The sequence below is a fragment of the Nipponia nippon genome, unplaced genomic scaffold (assembly GCF_047370975.1).
Source record: "Nipponia nippon isolate SJK-2023a ecotype South Korea unplaced genomic scaffold, ASM4737097v1 scaffold_8, whole genome shotgun sequence".
In the NCBI taxonomy this organism is placed as follows: domain Eukaryota; kingdom Metazoa; phylum Chordata; class Aves; order Pelecaniformes; family Threskiornithidae; genus Nipponia; species Nipponia nippon.
Genome location: NW_028262402.1, coordinates 7,936,856 through 7,954,114, shown reverse-complemented (window position 1 = coordinate 7,954,114; position 17,259 = coordinate 7,936,856). Strand labels below are relative to the sequence as shown.

The window sequence follows — 17,259 nt, the reverse complement described above, 5'->3', positions numbered from 1 at the left end:
TGAATGAAAGCCTGGCTATTGACAGACAAGAGGTGAGAAATTAATCTGAAATATGCTTCATGTCAAGATGCACCTCAGACATATTTTCTCTAAGGATTTGGAAAAATGTTTGATTCAAATAAACCCAGAAAAAAGATTTCTCTGCAAGGAATGAAAAATGTTTTAACTATATAAGCTTACAAACCTGAAAATGAATCAGAGGGGAAAAAAGTGAGACAAAATAGAGGACTTGAAAGAATTTCTGAAATTGTGAGCTCCTTTCACAAATAGCCAGAAGAACTCTCTGTAGGTCAGAGTACCAAATGTTTCAAAATTTCCTATTTATCCTTCAGCAGCAGCACTAACTAAATCCTCACAGGGGGAACAATGTGGAAAATTTTCAACATCTTTACTTTGAATGTCACATGGTCTACGCATTAAGCAGAAAAATAAAAGTTGGCAAAAGCAGGTGAAACTATAACAGTTCCAGATTTGTACTAGCTAGGCTGTCTAACTTGGGAATACTAAAGAACACTTCATAGGAAAAAAAAATGCTGCACATTTCCTTGTCTTAATTTCCTCAGTGGAAATGAGAAAGTGGCAGTTTTCTACTTAAACCCCACCTGAAATTTCCTGAAGCCTCAAACTAAGAGAGTTAATTTGGACGAATAAATATTCTTTTCAAAAGGTATGGAGATGGCAATTCTGTTTCCAAAAGCATTTATAAAATATTAAGTGTTACTTGATGCTTATTAAATGCAACATGAACAATATACATTAATTTTCTTCCCTCCCCCCAAAGAAATACATTAAAATTGCTTGGATTGTATCAGATTTTCTACTTCAAAAGTAATTTCTCTTTCTCTTTTTCACTCTCAAATGCTCTTAAAAGGCACCAATGATAGTAACTAGGGAACAAACAGAGAATGTGATGTGATTCCAAGTTTATCCTGTGGGGTGTGTCTTAACATTCAACTCAAAGGAAAAGAATGCTTGGTTTACATCAAATCCCAGTTTCTGAAGTAACACAGGACCTCTCAGATTAGTACTGAAATGTGGTGTCCTTGATACAATATTATTGTGTTTTCATATACAGTATTAATGGCATACTTTTTTGGAGAAGAAAACTTTACAGGAATTCTTAAATATCGCAATGATATTTTTATTATTCATTTAAACAGACTTGTACATCACACAGAGCTTAAGATTATGATTATAAAAACCAGTTACTACCCCCCTTTATTTTTTTAAATCACAGAAGAGTTTAAGAGCTGAGCAACTTACACAGAGGTGATAGCACTTATATTTTCTGAGGTCTTGACAATAATAAGTATCTCATAAATCTAATTCTCAAAGTAGAGAATCACAAATGTTACCAGGCACAGAGGCCCTATTAAAGTATCCTCATTTATCTTTCCAGAGTGCCTTTCTTTATCACATTACTTGATACACTCACATTTACAGTTCCAAGCTGCCCAATCTCCTCAGCCCATTCTGTACTTCTCACAACACACACAGCAGCTGCAGAGACCCTTTTCCCCAAACCAAAGTCAGACCGTCAGGGAAAGGCTATCAGATTGTGTAAGTATTTCTCAACATCTATATGTAAACAGAAGTCATTGGATCTTCAGTAAAGGCAGTTTTTCCTTCAGAATAATAATGAACAGCTTTTGTAAGAAATGTAAAGAGCCAATATGTTCAATGCAATATCCCCATGTAATTCCTTCAGAGATTAAACTACAACATTAATGCTTGCTACAACAGTATTTATATATAGTCACTTGGCTCCATTAATAGGAAATAGCATGATTTATTGCAAAGAGTAGATTTCAGACAAACAGGTATTTAGAAGTCCAGTTTGTTATGATTTTATTTAAACAAAACAAGAGTTTAATGTTTTCATGCAACATTTGCACTTAAGTCTTAAATAATCATGACAAACAGCAGAAATACTGAAGGAATGCACTAATTATAGACCTTAGTGAATATACAAAAAACCTCAGCGTTATAGGTTATACAAAGTAAAGAACATCTTAAATACTTTCTCAAAATACTGCAGCAGCCGAGACACAGTGATATGCCTTACAAGGGCATAGGAATGTAATTTAGAAATCACACGGGAACTACCCATTTCCTTTAATTTCACAAAGAAGACAAAAGCAACATTCAACTCCACACACTGATTTTTCAAATTATGTCTGTACAGTACCTTGAGTTTTATCCAAACAGTAAAAGTTAGACATGTCATTTATGTAGTAAACAATTATGTGGTAAATCTCTATTACATTTCTTCCTTGGTTTTACCTGGAGTAGCCATGTTATTTAAAAGTGGGCAGGTTTGGCACTTTTATACTGATGTCACCAATATTAATATTTCTCGGGATCTCTGGCAGATTCATATTCTTTACTGCTGAAACAGCCCGGGCTGGAGCTCCTGCTAAACCAGCCTGTGTATAAAGTGAGGAAAAATGCAAGTCAGGCAAAGCTGGTCACAAGAAGATTCACTAGCAATATACACAGACTACTAACTTTTCAAGTATTTCCATGGTTACACAATTAGAAAGACCAGATGGTAATCGTGTTTGGAATGAAATGGGTTATTTGGAAATATTAAACCAGAAAGAGAAAACAGTTCACACATTCTTTTTTATATGGTAAAACATGTAATGTCAACTTGATGGAAAAGTATGTGGGGAGGAATAGGAGGCTTATCTAAGCGTGTGTAATGTGTAGGTTACAGAACAGACAATCTTGAAGTATTTGAAGTCCAATGTGCTGTCTTTGTCTCTTAGCTATTCTAAAAGTTCACATGGTTTACAGTCGACTAACATTGGTTACAGGTTCAGAATATGTAACCTCAAAGTAACACGCTACTGAATGCCAGTTGAACCACATTATTTATCTAAATGAATATATATATATATATAAAAGGTATTTCAAGGTGGCTCAGCCTAAAATGAAAAGGATAAACACCTTGCATTTGTGGGTGATAAAGAGCATGCAGAGAGATCATTTCTATAGACCAACTGGAATAATCTGTTCTCCCACAGTATCTAATTATATGCTAACATACCCGCAGCCCCCAGGCACACTGGAACATTACATAACAACCTGGTTATGCCAAATTAAACACTGAAGTACCTATTTTGTATTGAAGTCCTCTAATGTATGTAGTCTCTCTCATTTAAGTTCTGTATAAATATGAAAGTTTTACAATATAGAAGCAAATTCATTACTGACTTCCATTCAGTTTGCCTTTTAGATAAAATAACTGCCAAGTTTACACACTAGGGTATATTACTGAAATGCCAACAAATATGATTTACAGCTCAGAGGTCTGAAGACATGCAGAACATGATCTTTCCCTATTGCTTCTGAAGAACACCTCTTCAAAACCTTGTTATTTTAACAACTATTAAAAAAAGGCCAATAATTAAGTTGTTACTGTATTTGATGCTGTGTAGAAAAGGTACTATTCATTTTAAGTACAGAAATGTTTCTCCTAAAAGTTCAGATTCTCTAGGTGTATTTAGAATTAGGTGTGGGGTTTTACTTCAGGCTTGCCACAAAAGTGTAAAAATAATTTTTCTTCTTGCTGGAAAAAAAAAGCTTGGAAAATTTTAAAAACAGAGCTCTTATTTGCAGAAAAAGACATCATACTCCAAATTCTGTGAATATGTAAAAAAATTAAACTTTTTATTTTGATGTTTTAAAAGTAGGATTAAAAATATTAAAAAATAATAAAAACCACAAAGTGATTTTCAGAACTACTACAGTTTCAGAGTGTGGCATCTTGCAGGCCCAGTAAAAGGGAGCAATTCACAAGAAACAAAGCAACATGCGAAGAACTCGTTAAACAAAACACTAAACCTGTAGAAATGGAAGGTCTTTCATTGTAAGAGTGTCAAAGACTGAAGAAACCAGTGCATTTGCAGATAAAATAGTTCTGAGCAAGAAATACAGCAAAAAGAAGAAAAACTTCTGGAAAAGTCTGTTTCATATTTCATTATTTAAGTGTTGGTAGGTGACTACTGCTCAAAGTATAACCTTTTCAGATTCTTGATTTTCACTGAAATTCATTGCAGTTACAGGGTATAATTACTGAGGAGTACATCTCACTTTCATGGTGTCCACCTGCACTACTGCTCAAAAGGAGACAGACAGCCCAAATACTCCTCAGATAACAACTTTGCTTTTTGAAGGCTGTCCAAAAAAATATTTTCTCCCTTTTATGACTCTCTTGTAAGAAATAAATGTAAGGTCAAATTAACGTAAGATTTCCACTTAAAATCCTACCTACTGTTCTCCTCCTCCCTTCAAAAACATAAGCCGTAGTCAAAAAACTGATGAAAGTTTCTGATTTTGAACTAGCCCTTTTATATCATGTGGAAAGGCTAAAACAACATAAATCCCTAAATTTTAGTCACAGGAGGATTCCCAGTACCAGAAACAGAGACCAGAAAGCCATGAGACATCTGTTACAACATCCCCCCTGCCAAACACTCATATGAGAGACAAGCCAAAGTTGGGAAAGGCATGTGGGGGTAGAGGAGAAAGCTTGGGAAATCTTAAACCTCTAATGCAACCAAATAATTTGCTCTCACTTTGGCCCTGACATAATCCAAATTATCAGTTCTCAGAAGTACAAACTAAGTAGAACTAAAAAGGTGCAAAAAAAATATTTTCAAAGCCTCTGTTTCCTTGGTTTCCCCTAACATCACCAAGGCTATCGGGTCATTCACTTCAGAGGCTGTTTCAATTACAATACCTTCACGAAGGGGAAAATCTGGACCTAACATTAGTAGTATTAAGAAATGCAAGTATCCAAAATCTGCATCCCTGAATCTTAAGCAATATCTTAAAGGAGCAGTATTGGACACTGCAAGTTAATGGTATTTATTAAAAAACAGTGCAGAAGATATGAAGCTGCTCAACACTGTCCTTTCATATTTGAGAACTTGGAAATACTAATTTGAAATCAAGAGGTAACTACCCGTGAAGTTTTATCAGATAAAACAATAAATGCATTTCCTTTTTATTTGGTTCTATCCTTTAAATTCTATATTCAGTAACTGGAGAAAAATTCTTTAAGCTAAACCAAAAGTGGGGCAATGTAAACTGTTTTCCATAGAGGAGATGAAAATACTAATAAAGTAGTAACAAAAGCAATGAATTATACAATTTGTAACTGAAACAATGGGAAACCAGAAAAATATCATAAGTGATGGACATGGTCCACACACACAGGCATGGCTGGCAATTCAAAAGAGAGATGCCTTCTAGGTGACTAGGATGGAGATTCCTTACCCTAATTTAATGAAAGTTAATTATTCTTAATGGACAAATAAAAGTTTTAGTATAACTGGTCATTATTTTTACCTACCTGCAGCTATCCTCTTTACACAGACTTAACAGTCCCTGCCTCCCGCCCCAATGGCATAGGATACAATGGAGACATAATTGAGAATTATTTAAATTACCACAATTGACATGACCATTGCCCTTCCACCCCCCTATACAGTCACAACTTCCAACAGTCACATTTCATGACGACCATTCTGGATCAGGATCAGCAAAGATCCCCAACAAAAGTACCATGAATTTCAGATTACCTCTGTTTTTGCCAGCGAGATTGTCACTATCATATGCTGGAGTGGAAATTCTGAAACTATTACAGTCTCTTCTCCTGTAATTCTCTATATTAAGTGGGTTTGTAATTCAATGTATATGTAATATGCACAGCAGAATGCTACTTATAACAATTAATGTCAACCCTATCAAGCACAACACAGTCAAAGTATTTCTAAGAGAGAGTAGACAGTTCATAAAAAATGTCTAATGGATAAAATGACTGAAAAGTACTTAAACTCCCAAACCGGAAAACTAATACATTATTTCAAATGCTATTATATCCAAATGCCTTAGCATTCCTTTTTAGCATGTCAAACAGTGAACTAGTATGCAATCCTTCCATTTATTTATCATTTCTTTCACAGAAAGAGAACTGTATTTACAAACACAAAGGTACTACAAGAAGTACTTCCAGACCAGTGTGGTTAAGGACCTTTTAAAAAGAGCCATCGCTGTAACATTGAACTGGACAAGTTTCAACTGCCTTTTTTATCAAATAATTCAGCAGGTAAGTTGGTGAGGTGCAAAGAAAAAACTGTTCCACTTGAAGAAAAAAAAAAAAAAACCACAAAACATGTAGCAAGCTTTAAACATGCAGTGAATGATGAATTGTCTGTCACAGCGAGCAAATTACTTAAGCAAGTGAAAATGAAACTTAAGACGTACTAATGAAATTTCAGAAATACAGTACAAATTGCATACAGCTGGTATTACAATAAGCCAATACACCACATTTTTGCCACAGCTGCTTTGTATTCTCAATTTCATTTGTTATTGAAGGTTGTACCTTAACATTGAAACACTGCATATTAAAATTTTAGGTTCAGTTACTGAAAAAAATGCTTGTAAACATGTTCATATACTTTTAGAGTGAAAGAGCAATGCCACATATGCAAAACAATAATGCTATTTTAAAGATTGAAATAGACACATTTAATAACAGAACTTTTATTCTACTTGTCCTAGTCTATCAAGTGAGAAATATGAGCTGTGCTTAATTTACTTAGGTCATTATTTACCCCTATAGGAATTAATTTTCTTCATTCTTATCATCACCCTTTCTCATAATGCCCCACTGATAACTTTATATGAAAGTGATCCCAGAAACATTGTTTTACTCTTTAAAATGAAATTCAGATCATTTGGAAAAAGTACTGCACATCACAAATGTAGTTAATATGCATATACAAAAAAAAAAATTCAAACCAACATCCCAAACAACTCTATACAAAGCTAGCTATCACTAAAATAACCATACAAAAACATACAGCCTACTGGAAAACAAAATAATGAAGGCTAATGCTTTGCAAAATAAGCCACCCTTTTCCAGATATTTCGGAGGTACTAGGACCTCTCTGCCGCTGGTGTTTCATACCAATGCTTCTTTCCAGAACAAGTATGACTTCAAAGCAGCAGGGTTATGAAATCATGAAAGGATGCAATACATAATATAAAGGAATGATCATGTCCCCTACTTATGAAGTTAAATAAATGAACATAATTAGAGAAAAAACAAAATGAAGTCTGCAAGTATATCAAAATGAGGCCAAACAGATAAGAAGACTTAAGACATACTCTTAGAAATTTTAAGCACTTGAATCACAAAGAGAGTAATGGATGGGAATGACTAATTATTTGTTTGTTTTTCGTTGCCAGACCCAAAAATAAAAACAGAATATGTGTGAGCAGAACAGAGAAAAAGAAAAGTAGCTTTGCACAAATTAAAAAAAACCAAACAACTGAAATCAAGGTCCTTACTGCTACAATGAAATAGAGATTATATGTTACAAGTATTGACATATAAGGCAGAGGAAGGTCATTTACTTGTTTTTCTTCATGAGCTATAGCATACTTCAAATTTAGGTAAAATGTTTCATACTACCCAAAAATATTTTTAGCTAATGCTTTACAACTTAGTGCTACTAAATCCAATTACAGAATTACAGAATTTGCTACATCTTAAAGGTATTACATTATCCTAGAAAGATCATGTAAAAAGTAAAGAGCAAAGCTATTCATAAATTGAATAAACTTCATCTGCTTAAGATTCCAGCTATTTAAAATACTTGCAGTTTGAATACACTGGTACTTAAAATGAGTGGAAATGAATTTTGAAGTACTGCAATTAGCATCGACTGACATTCAAACTGTTGAGTTAAACTAAATGTTTCAAACAGCAAATGACAGGGGACAATGACCATAAACTGAACTTCAAACATACATTTTCCTCCTTTTTAAGTTCCTTGTTAATATTCATGTTCAGTGACTGCAGTCAGCAAGATATCTTAAAGCAAAATCCAGTGATTCAGATTGCAAGGGCAGCAAATGTACATCTGAAGTTGAGTACATGCTGACAGCCCTTCTCATTTTATGTTGATATACTTAAGGCTGATGATCAGCTCTGGTATTTCTACTTCATCTTTACAAATTGCACTGATAATTTTATTCCATATGTATAAAACTATTTGAGTTTGTTGGTTTGGGTGGTTTTTTGTTCTTGTTTTTTAAGTTTTGTTCACCTGAAACTTATTCTGAAACTTCTCTTTGCAAGCAGGTAGAAGTTATTTGGTTTCATTTGGAAATATTAAAAAGTGAAACAAAAGAGTTCATATTACCCATTTTAGATTATCAGGTACAAAATTCTCCCAATAAGGAAGCTATTTCTATTACGTCATCACATCATATTGTGTTATCTGTGTGTTCAATTTTTATTCAGATTAGTTTTGCAGATTTTTTTGTTAATATTCATACAAATTCATATTCCTATGTTTCTTAAACAATGATAGAAAGAAAAGTTAAATTCTAAAATGTAGGAAGAGAAATAAAATAAAAAATATGATGTCAATGGAAAGCTAGTAAAATACACTATAGCCAATAAAAAGATGAGGGAACTACAAGAAGAAACTAGCACAAAAAGTAGGCTACAAGGACTAGTGTGGGTATTTTTACACATAATTTTTGAGTCTGGCCTACATAATTTATTGCCTTTGACATCATTTTGCTTTCCCTTTTTGTTAAAAGTACATTTTTTCTAAAAGTCAGCAATACCTTTGTCTACCTGTCCTGTCTGGGAGACTGAAAGATAAAGGTCTGTAAGAGAGAAGAATGGAAAGAGCTAGAACAGATCAGGAGGTTCGGAAAAAATGAGGTCCAACTTAAAAATCTAAATCACACGCAGCTGAACACTCCAAATAGTGAAGAGGTAGCCCAGGTTTACCTACAATAATTCCAGAGGTTCTGGATAAAATCCCAATGACCCCTCTCCCAAAAATTCCCTCCCTTAATCACAATGATCCTTTGGTGTTAGGAGGACTGACCAGAAATCCATTCACAGATAAACACTAAACTGAAAGGTAGGGAAATGCATTTAAGACAACATTTCTCAAGGTAGATATAGAGTTTCTTTTGTAGCCCATCCAAGCAATATAAAAGCTGAATCAGAAATCAAAGCTAGGGACTCCCTTATAGTGGTTTAAATAATTAACCTCTGTTGAAAGCATTAACAAATTGAATTGATAGCTTTGCTCAAATATTTGTGAATTTAATAAATACATTTGATCTTCTTCACTAAATTCTAACTGAAAGCCTGTTTAGAAAGCTAATACATAACTGAACAAATACCTGATATCAAATGGCTACATTTTGTATATTAAGGGAAGCTACGTGGGCACAACACAAAATTTAAAATATTTCTGAAAATGTAGGTCAATTACAACTTTATTAGCTTCATTATTTCAGCTAGAAAAGAAAAGGCAATTTAACCTTAAAGCAGCTATTTTATGGATACAAGAACTATGACGGAGGTCTAACAAGCCAAACAGACTAAAGCAAGAGTACTGTGGCATAGGTGGCAGCCCTATGAACTACAGACTGTATCAATAATAATCTATAAATTTTAAAAATAATTTCTTTTTTTAAATTAAACTAAGAAGATCCACTAGTTTTGATTTCTTAGTGACCAGCATTCAAAAATATTATTAAGTTATTACTGATTTTGATTTACATGAATGGGATTTGCTTGTATCTTGAAAATACATGTTCAGGAAAGACATGTTGAAAGATTTACAATCTTGATCAAAAAGACACAAGGAAAAGAAATAGCAATCAGGAAATTTCTGTGGATATAAGTGAAAAAAAACCAATTAATGATCTGAGGAAATAGTTACCAGGTATTGTAAAATATCTCAGCATTACAGTAACTGTTAAATTTGAAAAAAAAAACAAAACAAAACACCAGTCACTGAACTAAAAAAAAAAAATATGCATTTGTGGTGAGCAGACTGTGAAATGTTCTACTCCATCCCAGTCACCAAGTGTTTTAATTTATCACTGCTACTTCTTTACCTTCTATAATTCATTGCTGAATGTAAAGGAAGAAGTTGCTATTTGCCTTGCATATGATCTGAGCTCTACATGTTTTTTATGTCTTCCACCACCTATTTTTATACTAAAAGCATCTTAAAAGAAAGAATGACTTACTGATGAATAATGGAAAACAGCAAGTATTGGAGCTGGCTGCACTGAATCAATGTGTTTCAGATGACTAGTCAGAGACTGGTCTACAGTTGATTTGGTAAGAGAATTTACATAATTAAGAATAAATGCCTTAATTAAATGCTTTTACATAAAACTGATATGTGCATGATACATGTTAGAACATAGCTGCTCAGTAAGTTCAGCTTTTGGAACACTATGTTACTTTTTCATCAAATAAAGAAAAATGTATGTATACAGAAGTTATTCAAATATAGCAAAAAATTATGAGAATAATTCCAAATATTCATCTCTGTGATCAATGGCCCATTCTGAGTTTGAGAAAGATGTTAGAATGAACATATTGGACATCTTCATAATCTGTAATACAATCCTTGTGGCTGTATATTGCTATGAACTGTATCGTATCATACCTAGCTTTTTTCCTTTTTTTCACACAGGGTGGTCTTGTTCTTGGATGCAGTTTGGAAGTTGTGCAAAACAATTAAATGTGTTAAAAGACTTGAGGTGGTGCAGTGTGAGATTGCAGAATTAGGAGAACAGTATACATTGTACCACAAAAAACCTGAAGAATTCACTTCTCTCTGTTGCACTTAAGTTAAAACTCGGAAGTTCTCTGGGTCTTCTAAAATGTCATTTAGTTCATATTTATGCCACCTGCAATATTTCAATCTACTCAGCTGACTTCAACTTTAGAAACAGTCTCCAATTCAAGCAAATGTTTGTTTAGAAATTTGAATATTATGCTTCAAAAATCAGATGATGTGTTCTGTGGAATTAATCTCATCAATAAGAATCAATCACAGACTTAGCTATGACGTACTAGTAGTATTACAGCTTACAAGGCATGTCTGGTGATGTTAAAGGAACAGTAATATTCTGTGTCATAGCTAAAGTAATTCTAAAAACCTTTCTTAGTCCACGTTTCTTTCCTAAACACAAATTCAACAATTGTTGAATTGAAAAGGAATTCCCACAACTTACATGAGTATCCCTCACTCAGACTGTTAGGGGCATATACAGAATACCATTTTCTCACTCCAATCTGCTCAACCAAAGACCAAATGTTCAGATTACCAAAATGGCAGAATTCGTATTTACTTTAAAGGGTCTAAAACTGGGCTTTAAATTCTATCTAGTCCATTTCAGTCCAATTTATTATTTTGTGTTGCAGTATTATTGTGACACTAAATATGCTGCCATTTATTTCAGGTGCTAGAAATATACTAGCAGACAGGAACATGTAGTCTTTGTATATACACTTTGGCTCTTTATCTAAGTTCTTTAATTGTTATAGTCACCAGTCCAGCATAATAAATACACAGGAAATTAAATGCTTTCTGCAAGAGAAACTTAGAGAACTACGGAAGTATCTCAATAGCAATGGCACACAATGCTATTAGATATAAATAGCAAAAACTAATCAGCAGTGACTCTAAGCAATTATTACTTACGATAAAAGGTACGATATCCTAACCTAACAATACATTACCACTTTTTAGCATTATAAGCAAGCAGCTGTATATAGTTTGCTACTGAAGGACAAACAGCATTATATAGCATGCATTTACTACAACCATGTTTTTAGTTTAGAAACTACACAATGCATCACTTACCTCAGATTTCTCCAGTTTATTTTGAGCATCAATCTGAGTGACAATTTCATTCATGTTGGTCTCCAAAACCATTCCACCCATGACCATTTCGGCCAATATATTATGGACCTAAAAAAGACCAAAAGAAAATTTAAAAATGCAAAATGTCCTACACGCATCTGGACAGATGGTATCTAGATTCCTCAGTGCAGGAACACATATATTCTGTAAGTCACTTAATTAACGTTAGCAATTTATTTAAAACCGTTTGGGAACAAAGCTCATAACTCAATGTTCATTTCTCCAGTATTTTCTTTACTCATAGTTCTGTTACAAACTCATCAGCTATACCACTTTGCTTATCAATGCTAGAAGAAACTTTCACATTCATCTTTCTTTCAGTACCTGTTTTCTATCCAAGGACTATGGAGAAGAGTTCTAATTAGCATCAATAGTAGTAATACATCTAAGGAGCAGGTTCTAAAAGATTAAACAAATTGCTCACAAATAGATGTGTAAAAACTACTTTGGACTACATCTGTGAAGGAAGAGAGACATAGCGATGCTCACCCACCATGGGTACCAAGACTAGGCTTAGCAGTAGAATTAACATACCTGAGTTGACCCATACCTGAGCTACACCATAAACAAGCAGCCTTCAGCATCTAGGACTAAGATTGACAGCTAGGACTCAAACTGAAGGACTACATAAACCAGCCGGCAACATTAATGAAATGCGTATGTCTAAATATCCCTCTTCCCTGCAACCCTGATTTGAGAATGCGAGCCCTGGTTCACAAATCTCTGCTTCAGAGTCTCAGAGTCTGTATTCACACTTTATCTAAAGATGACTTTTCTTTTTTTTAAAGGCATGCTTCCACATACTTTCTAGTAAAAATCCAGAGTTAATATGTAATGTATAATATTTTAAGCCCATTATAATTCTGAAGACAAGGAACATTCTACTACTTTTCTGAAAGAAACACATTGTACAATCTGATACTTCAAACCATAATTCTGCTATTTTGGATATGCTTGCAATTTCCCTGTGGATCAAGGATAGAAGTAAATCTCTAAATCAAACAATTCTAAAGATGAGTTGCAAGTAGTGTATCCAAAACCACCATACTTCCCGTTTTTGTGCCATACCTCAAAAAGAAAATTGAAGAGCTGCTTCCCTGATAAATTATATTCCAGTAGAAACTTACAATGAATGTGTTTGGAGAGGCTGAAAACAGCTCTTCCTCTCTGCTTATTGCTGCTGAGAAGAGCTTTAAGAATCAAAAGCTGATGAGAAAAGATTAACAATCCTTACTGAGCCACTGTCTTAATACTGGCTTATATATGTCCCTCATAACATCCCAAGCTAAAAAGCTTCTGCTAAAGAATTACATCTCCTAGCTTGTTATTAGGTGAATTTAAGAGCTTTTTAGCATGACAATCAGAAAAAAGGATAAAATCATGGTAATCTAACATTAGTTTAATCTACACTGACAATCCAAATGCATTGAAAGATGTCACCAATATTTACTTCTGTTTACTGAAAACTTATTTCCACTTATAGCATAAGGAAACAGTTTATAGCTGGACACAAATAAGAGTTAGTAAATACATGGTATGGGCTACCTAAAATATTAAGACCAAAAACCTTACATAAATTTGCATTTGGTTACAAATTTGCAAAGAATTATTTCACAGACACCTGATGAAATATACAATGTATTCAATAGAATCAACCGATAAAACATTGATTTTTCAGGCAATTCTCCATTTTACTCATATGGAAAGCTTGATAATATAAGTGGATGATGCAAAAAATTGACTTAAGGTGTTGTTAGTATCAAAAAGAAAATATTGAAGATGTTAATATGGAAATTATTATAAAAAAAGAGTATTAAAATGCAGTCAAAAATGGCAATTTTTTTCCCCTTAATCAAAAAGTTAACAATAAGCAGTAACAGCATTTAGAAGACAACACATCTCTACCACTGGTGATGGTCATAAAGATTGCCACTTTAAAGGGGTCTGGCTAAAGATGTTATAGAATCAGAGTTCAAGTCTATCAACACAGTATTAGGTTTGATAATTCCTTAGGGAGGAAATGGTACAAGAGATGTGTTTTAGAAGTAGACAGATTTGCAGCTTCAGTCACAATTGCACTCCATTCCCAGATCAGTGATGTTTTTAAGCTTCTGCACAGGTTTATCTGGCCCTCTTGACTACTCCACAACTTTTAAGCCATGTGGGACTCTCCTCAGCATATAGAAAGACTAGCTATTACAATATGTATAGCCACCAGAAACAAAACATGAAAACTAAAAAGGTCTTCATAATACAGTATTTATCTGGTGATTTTGGTTATACTTTTATCAAGAATTTACTTCAGAAAGTATTTTTCACATGCTATGAAATTTAGGATTTTTTTCTTTTCTAGTTTCTGAATGGGCATTATACAGGCTTAGAGAAGGACAAGTAAATGATTCTTGTCTCCCTATACAAGTGGCAAATTTTCTGGCTAGTCAATCTAATCTGAGCGTTTACTATGAAGTGGTTATTTTCAATACATTTTATTGAGTGGTCACTCAATAAAAGTACAGCATAACAGTGCAAATACCATCACTTGCTACTGCAGATTACAGATTTGGATTTTTTATTTTTAAAAATGCACCTGGCTCCAAAACAGCAACTGCAGTCATCACCTCCAGATTTTAGGGGAGTATTTCTCATTTCGCTCTTTTTGGCAGAGCTGGTGATGTCAAGGAAGAAATTCCAGCTGTAACTTTAGCCTCAACTAATAGCCTCAAAATTCAGAAACTTTCAAGTCAAAAGAATGTTTCCATTGTTGAAGAATACATTTTAATTTGTGGACGATATCTGAAACTGCATTGGTAAGTACACAGGAGACTAAATTCCAGCCTACATCCCAGAGAAAAAAAGGAATTTAATTCGATGTCCTCTTAACATTCTTTAAAACTTTGCTAAGTTCTAGAAATTGGCCCTTCTTTTACAGCACAGGAATATTCCATATGTTTCTGACCAAAGAGGCAAGAAATGACATCTCAGTAAGTTCCTGCTTACTTTGCTCTTATTCAGCAGAGAACTTCAAAGAACAAGCTATGGAAGTAACGTATTAGACTACATCTAGAACACTGTGTCCAGTTTGGGGCCTACAAGTGCAAGTCTTAGTATTCTACATCAAAACATTAAGAAAATACCTTCCTTAATCTTTTTGGTCATAAAGAAACTATTTCATTACTCTAGTTGTTGGTGTTTTAAAGGATTGCTTTATTATCACTTTGCTCTCAGGAAGTCCTCTAGTCCTCTATACAGGACAAGTTAAAGCACCATGAGTTACTGCTGAGCAGTTGTTTCAGTATTTCATGTTCAGTGTGTCATGTTACAGAAGAGGTACATGATAACATTAACTTCCCATCACACAAGTTGCTTTAAAAAACATGAAAGTTAAAATTTCTGCTTATGCTCAAGCATGGTTAAAAAACTTTATTAAGTTGGAGGCAAAATCCACCCAGTTCATTATCTGGTTTCAAAAATCCACCAGTTGACACTTAAAAAAAATTGTGCAAGAAATCTTAAGAGTACTATTTATCCTGACATAAATTCTCTGCTTCCAAATATCTCCAACTTAAGGATTCCTGAAACACAGATTGTTTGCTGTTTCTTGCTATATTATTGTATTTTATAGTCCCATTTTCCTTTGGTTAGTACGTCTAATCACTTTTGAACTTATTTATAATATTCTTGCTATCTATGATAAAATGGGACAATGACATTCCATAATTTAATTATCAATCATGAAAAATACATTTTCTTTGTTTCAAACTTCCTGAAATTTTATCTGATATCCCACTCTTCTTTATTTCTGAGAAACACAGTTGTTAATTTTCTTCAGGCCCTTCAACACCTTTTTTCAACACCAAGCTGTTCCATACCTTGGATCACGCTTCTTACCTTTCTCTATACTTTTTTCCTATTTTTAGTACACAATATGCAAGTCTAACACACAGTATTTAAAGATGTTTATAAAGCATGGATTGACACAGTAGCTTAACCAGTTTTTTGTCCTGCCCCATTTTTCTTCTAAAGGGATGATTTTCTAAATAACAGAATACAATTAATTTTACTTGTTAACCTGTAATGAAAGGAAATAGCAACTATGACCAATAATATTATGTAAATATTGTAATCAATTTACTTTGTTCTCTTAAAAACACTTTTTTTTGCCCAGATATGAGCACTAGCAAGACATATATTTTTAATATTAACTTTCTTCTTTTTCATTGCAAATACGTATTAAATTAACAAATAAACATTATTTTCTCTACTTTTTCCAATTAAAAATTTCACTAATTATTTTCCTAAAGAAACAAAAATTTTTCTGAATTAAAAGAGCATTAAGTGGAAATTAAGTGCAAAATACACTTGAACAGCCTATTTAAAATAGTGTTTAAGTGACAGACTGAAGGAATATGGAATATACCTCTTACATTTATATTCTAAAAAAAAAAAAAGAGATCAGACTGTTGAGAACATCAACTTTTCAAAATCTGAAATTGCCATTTTGTAATAATAATTTTGAGGTGTTTTTACAAAACTCAAGAGTGCTTCCTACTTCTGTTCCATGCACTGTCTAAAAGCACGAATGCATGCTTTAACAAATGCAGAGAAGGAATGCATCAAGAAAAAAACTCTCCTAGGAAAATCTGGCACATTTTCTTGTCTTCAAGCTGCAATCTGATTCTGGAGGGTTCACTGTTCTGGTCAGATAATAAACTCTTGGAAGAGATCATGATACTCCCAGGGATATTTGAATAGGTGCCAAAAACTTGTGGAAAAATAGAAGTATTTCCTTACATCCCTAAATGAATGTGTTCTAGTATTTTCGTTGTGAAATATGCTTAAGATAGCTTTCTGTGACGTCTTTTCCATCAGAAAGCATTACACTCCTGGACTCAGTGTAGGAATCAGTACAGGACTAACATAAACCTCCAACATTTTGCTCCAGCTATAGCAAATTTGTTTTTAATACAACTGATCTGTAAAAGAAAAGCCCAGTTCTCTCCTGTATGAACTACACTCCCCAACACCCTAAGTCCTCATCTGCTACAGCATGTAAGAAACACTATCTCATTCCCACCTATATTCCATTCTCCAAATGAATTTCAGTACTATACCAATATTCTTCTTGAATAAGTATCTCTCTTGTCTCCAGGTTACTATAAGTCATCACTGGGTCCTGTGTAATGATGGCTGCCTGATGAAAGTAAATGTTTCCTTATAAAAATGTCACATAAAATGCTACTAAAGAGGCAACAGCTGTTGAGATTACACAGTTAAACTCTTTTACATGCTACATAATTTTTTACAAGAAAGGTGGTACTTGTTTTTCAGGCAGCTCTAGCAAGAGGATTGGAAGAAAGTCACCTTCCACAACTCCATCAAGAACCGAGACACAGACCAACTCTCATCCAAATCAATTAGTCAGCCCTCACTTTTCTCAACACCAGACCACTCAAAATACAAATATTTGACATGTTTCACC

The 17,259-nt window shown here is 33.7% G+C and overlaps 1 protein-coding gene across 8 annotated transcripts in view; it reads right to left on the bottom strand.

Annotated features, from left to right (window-relative positions):
• AP3S1 (adaptor related protein complex 3 subunit sigma 1) overlaps window positions 1-17,259 on the bottom strand; it is a 45,478-nt gene that overhangs the window by 10,034 nt on the left and 18,185 nt on the right. For 4 of the 8 annotated variants that reach the window (XR_015701140.1, XR_015701141.1, XR_015701142.1 and 1 more), the window contains exons 5-6: window positions 11,721-11,828; window positions 2,284-2,426 (exon numbers count right to left, since the gene is read on the bottom strand). Coding sequence is in view for 5 of the 8 variants with exons in the window: in XM_087742761.1 (XP_087598887.1) it covers window positions 2,298-2,426; window positions 11,721-11,828 (237 nt within the window). In the remaining 3 variants the exon portion in view is untranslated. Of the gene's footprint in view, window positions 1-1,125; window positions 2,427-8,658; window positions 8,701-11,720; window positions 11,829-17,259 lie in introns of those variants that run through there. The other 4 variants (XM_087742768.1, XM_087742767.1, XM_087742766.1 and 1 more) reach the window with 2 other exon arrangements.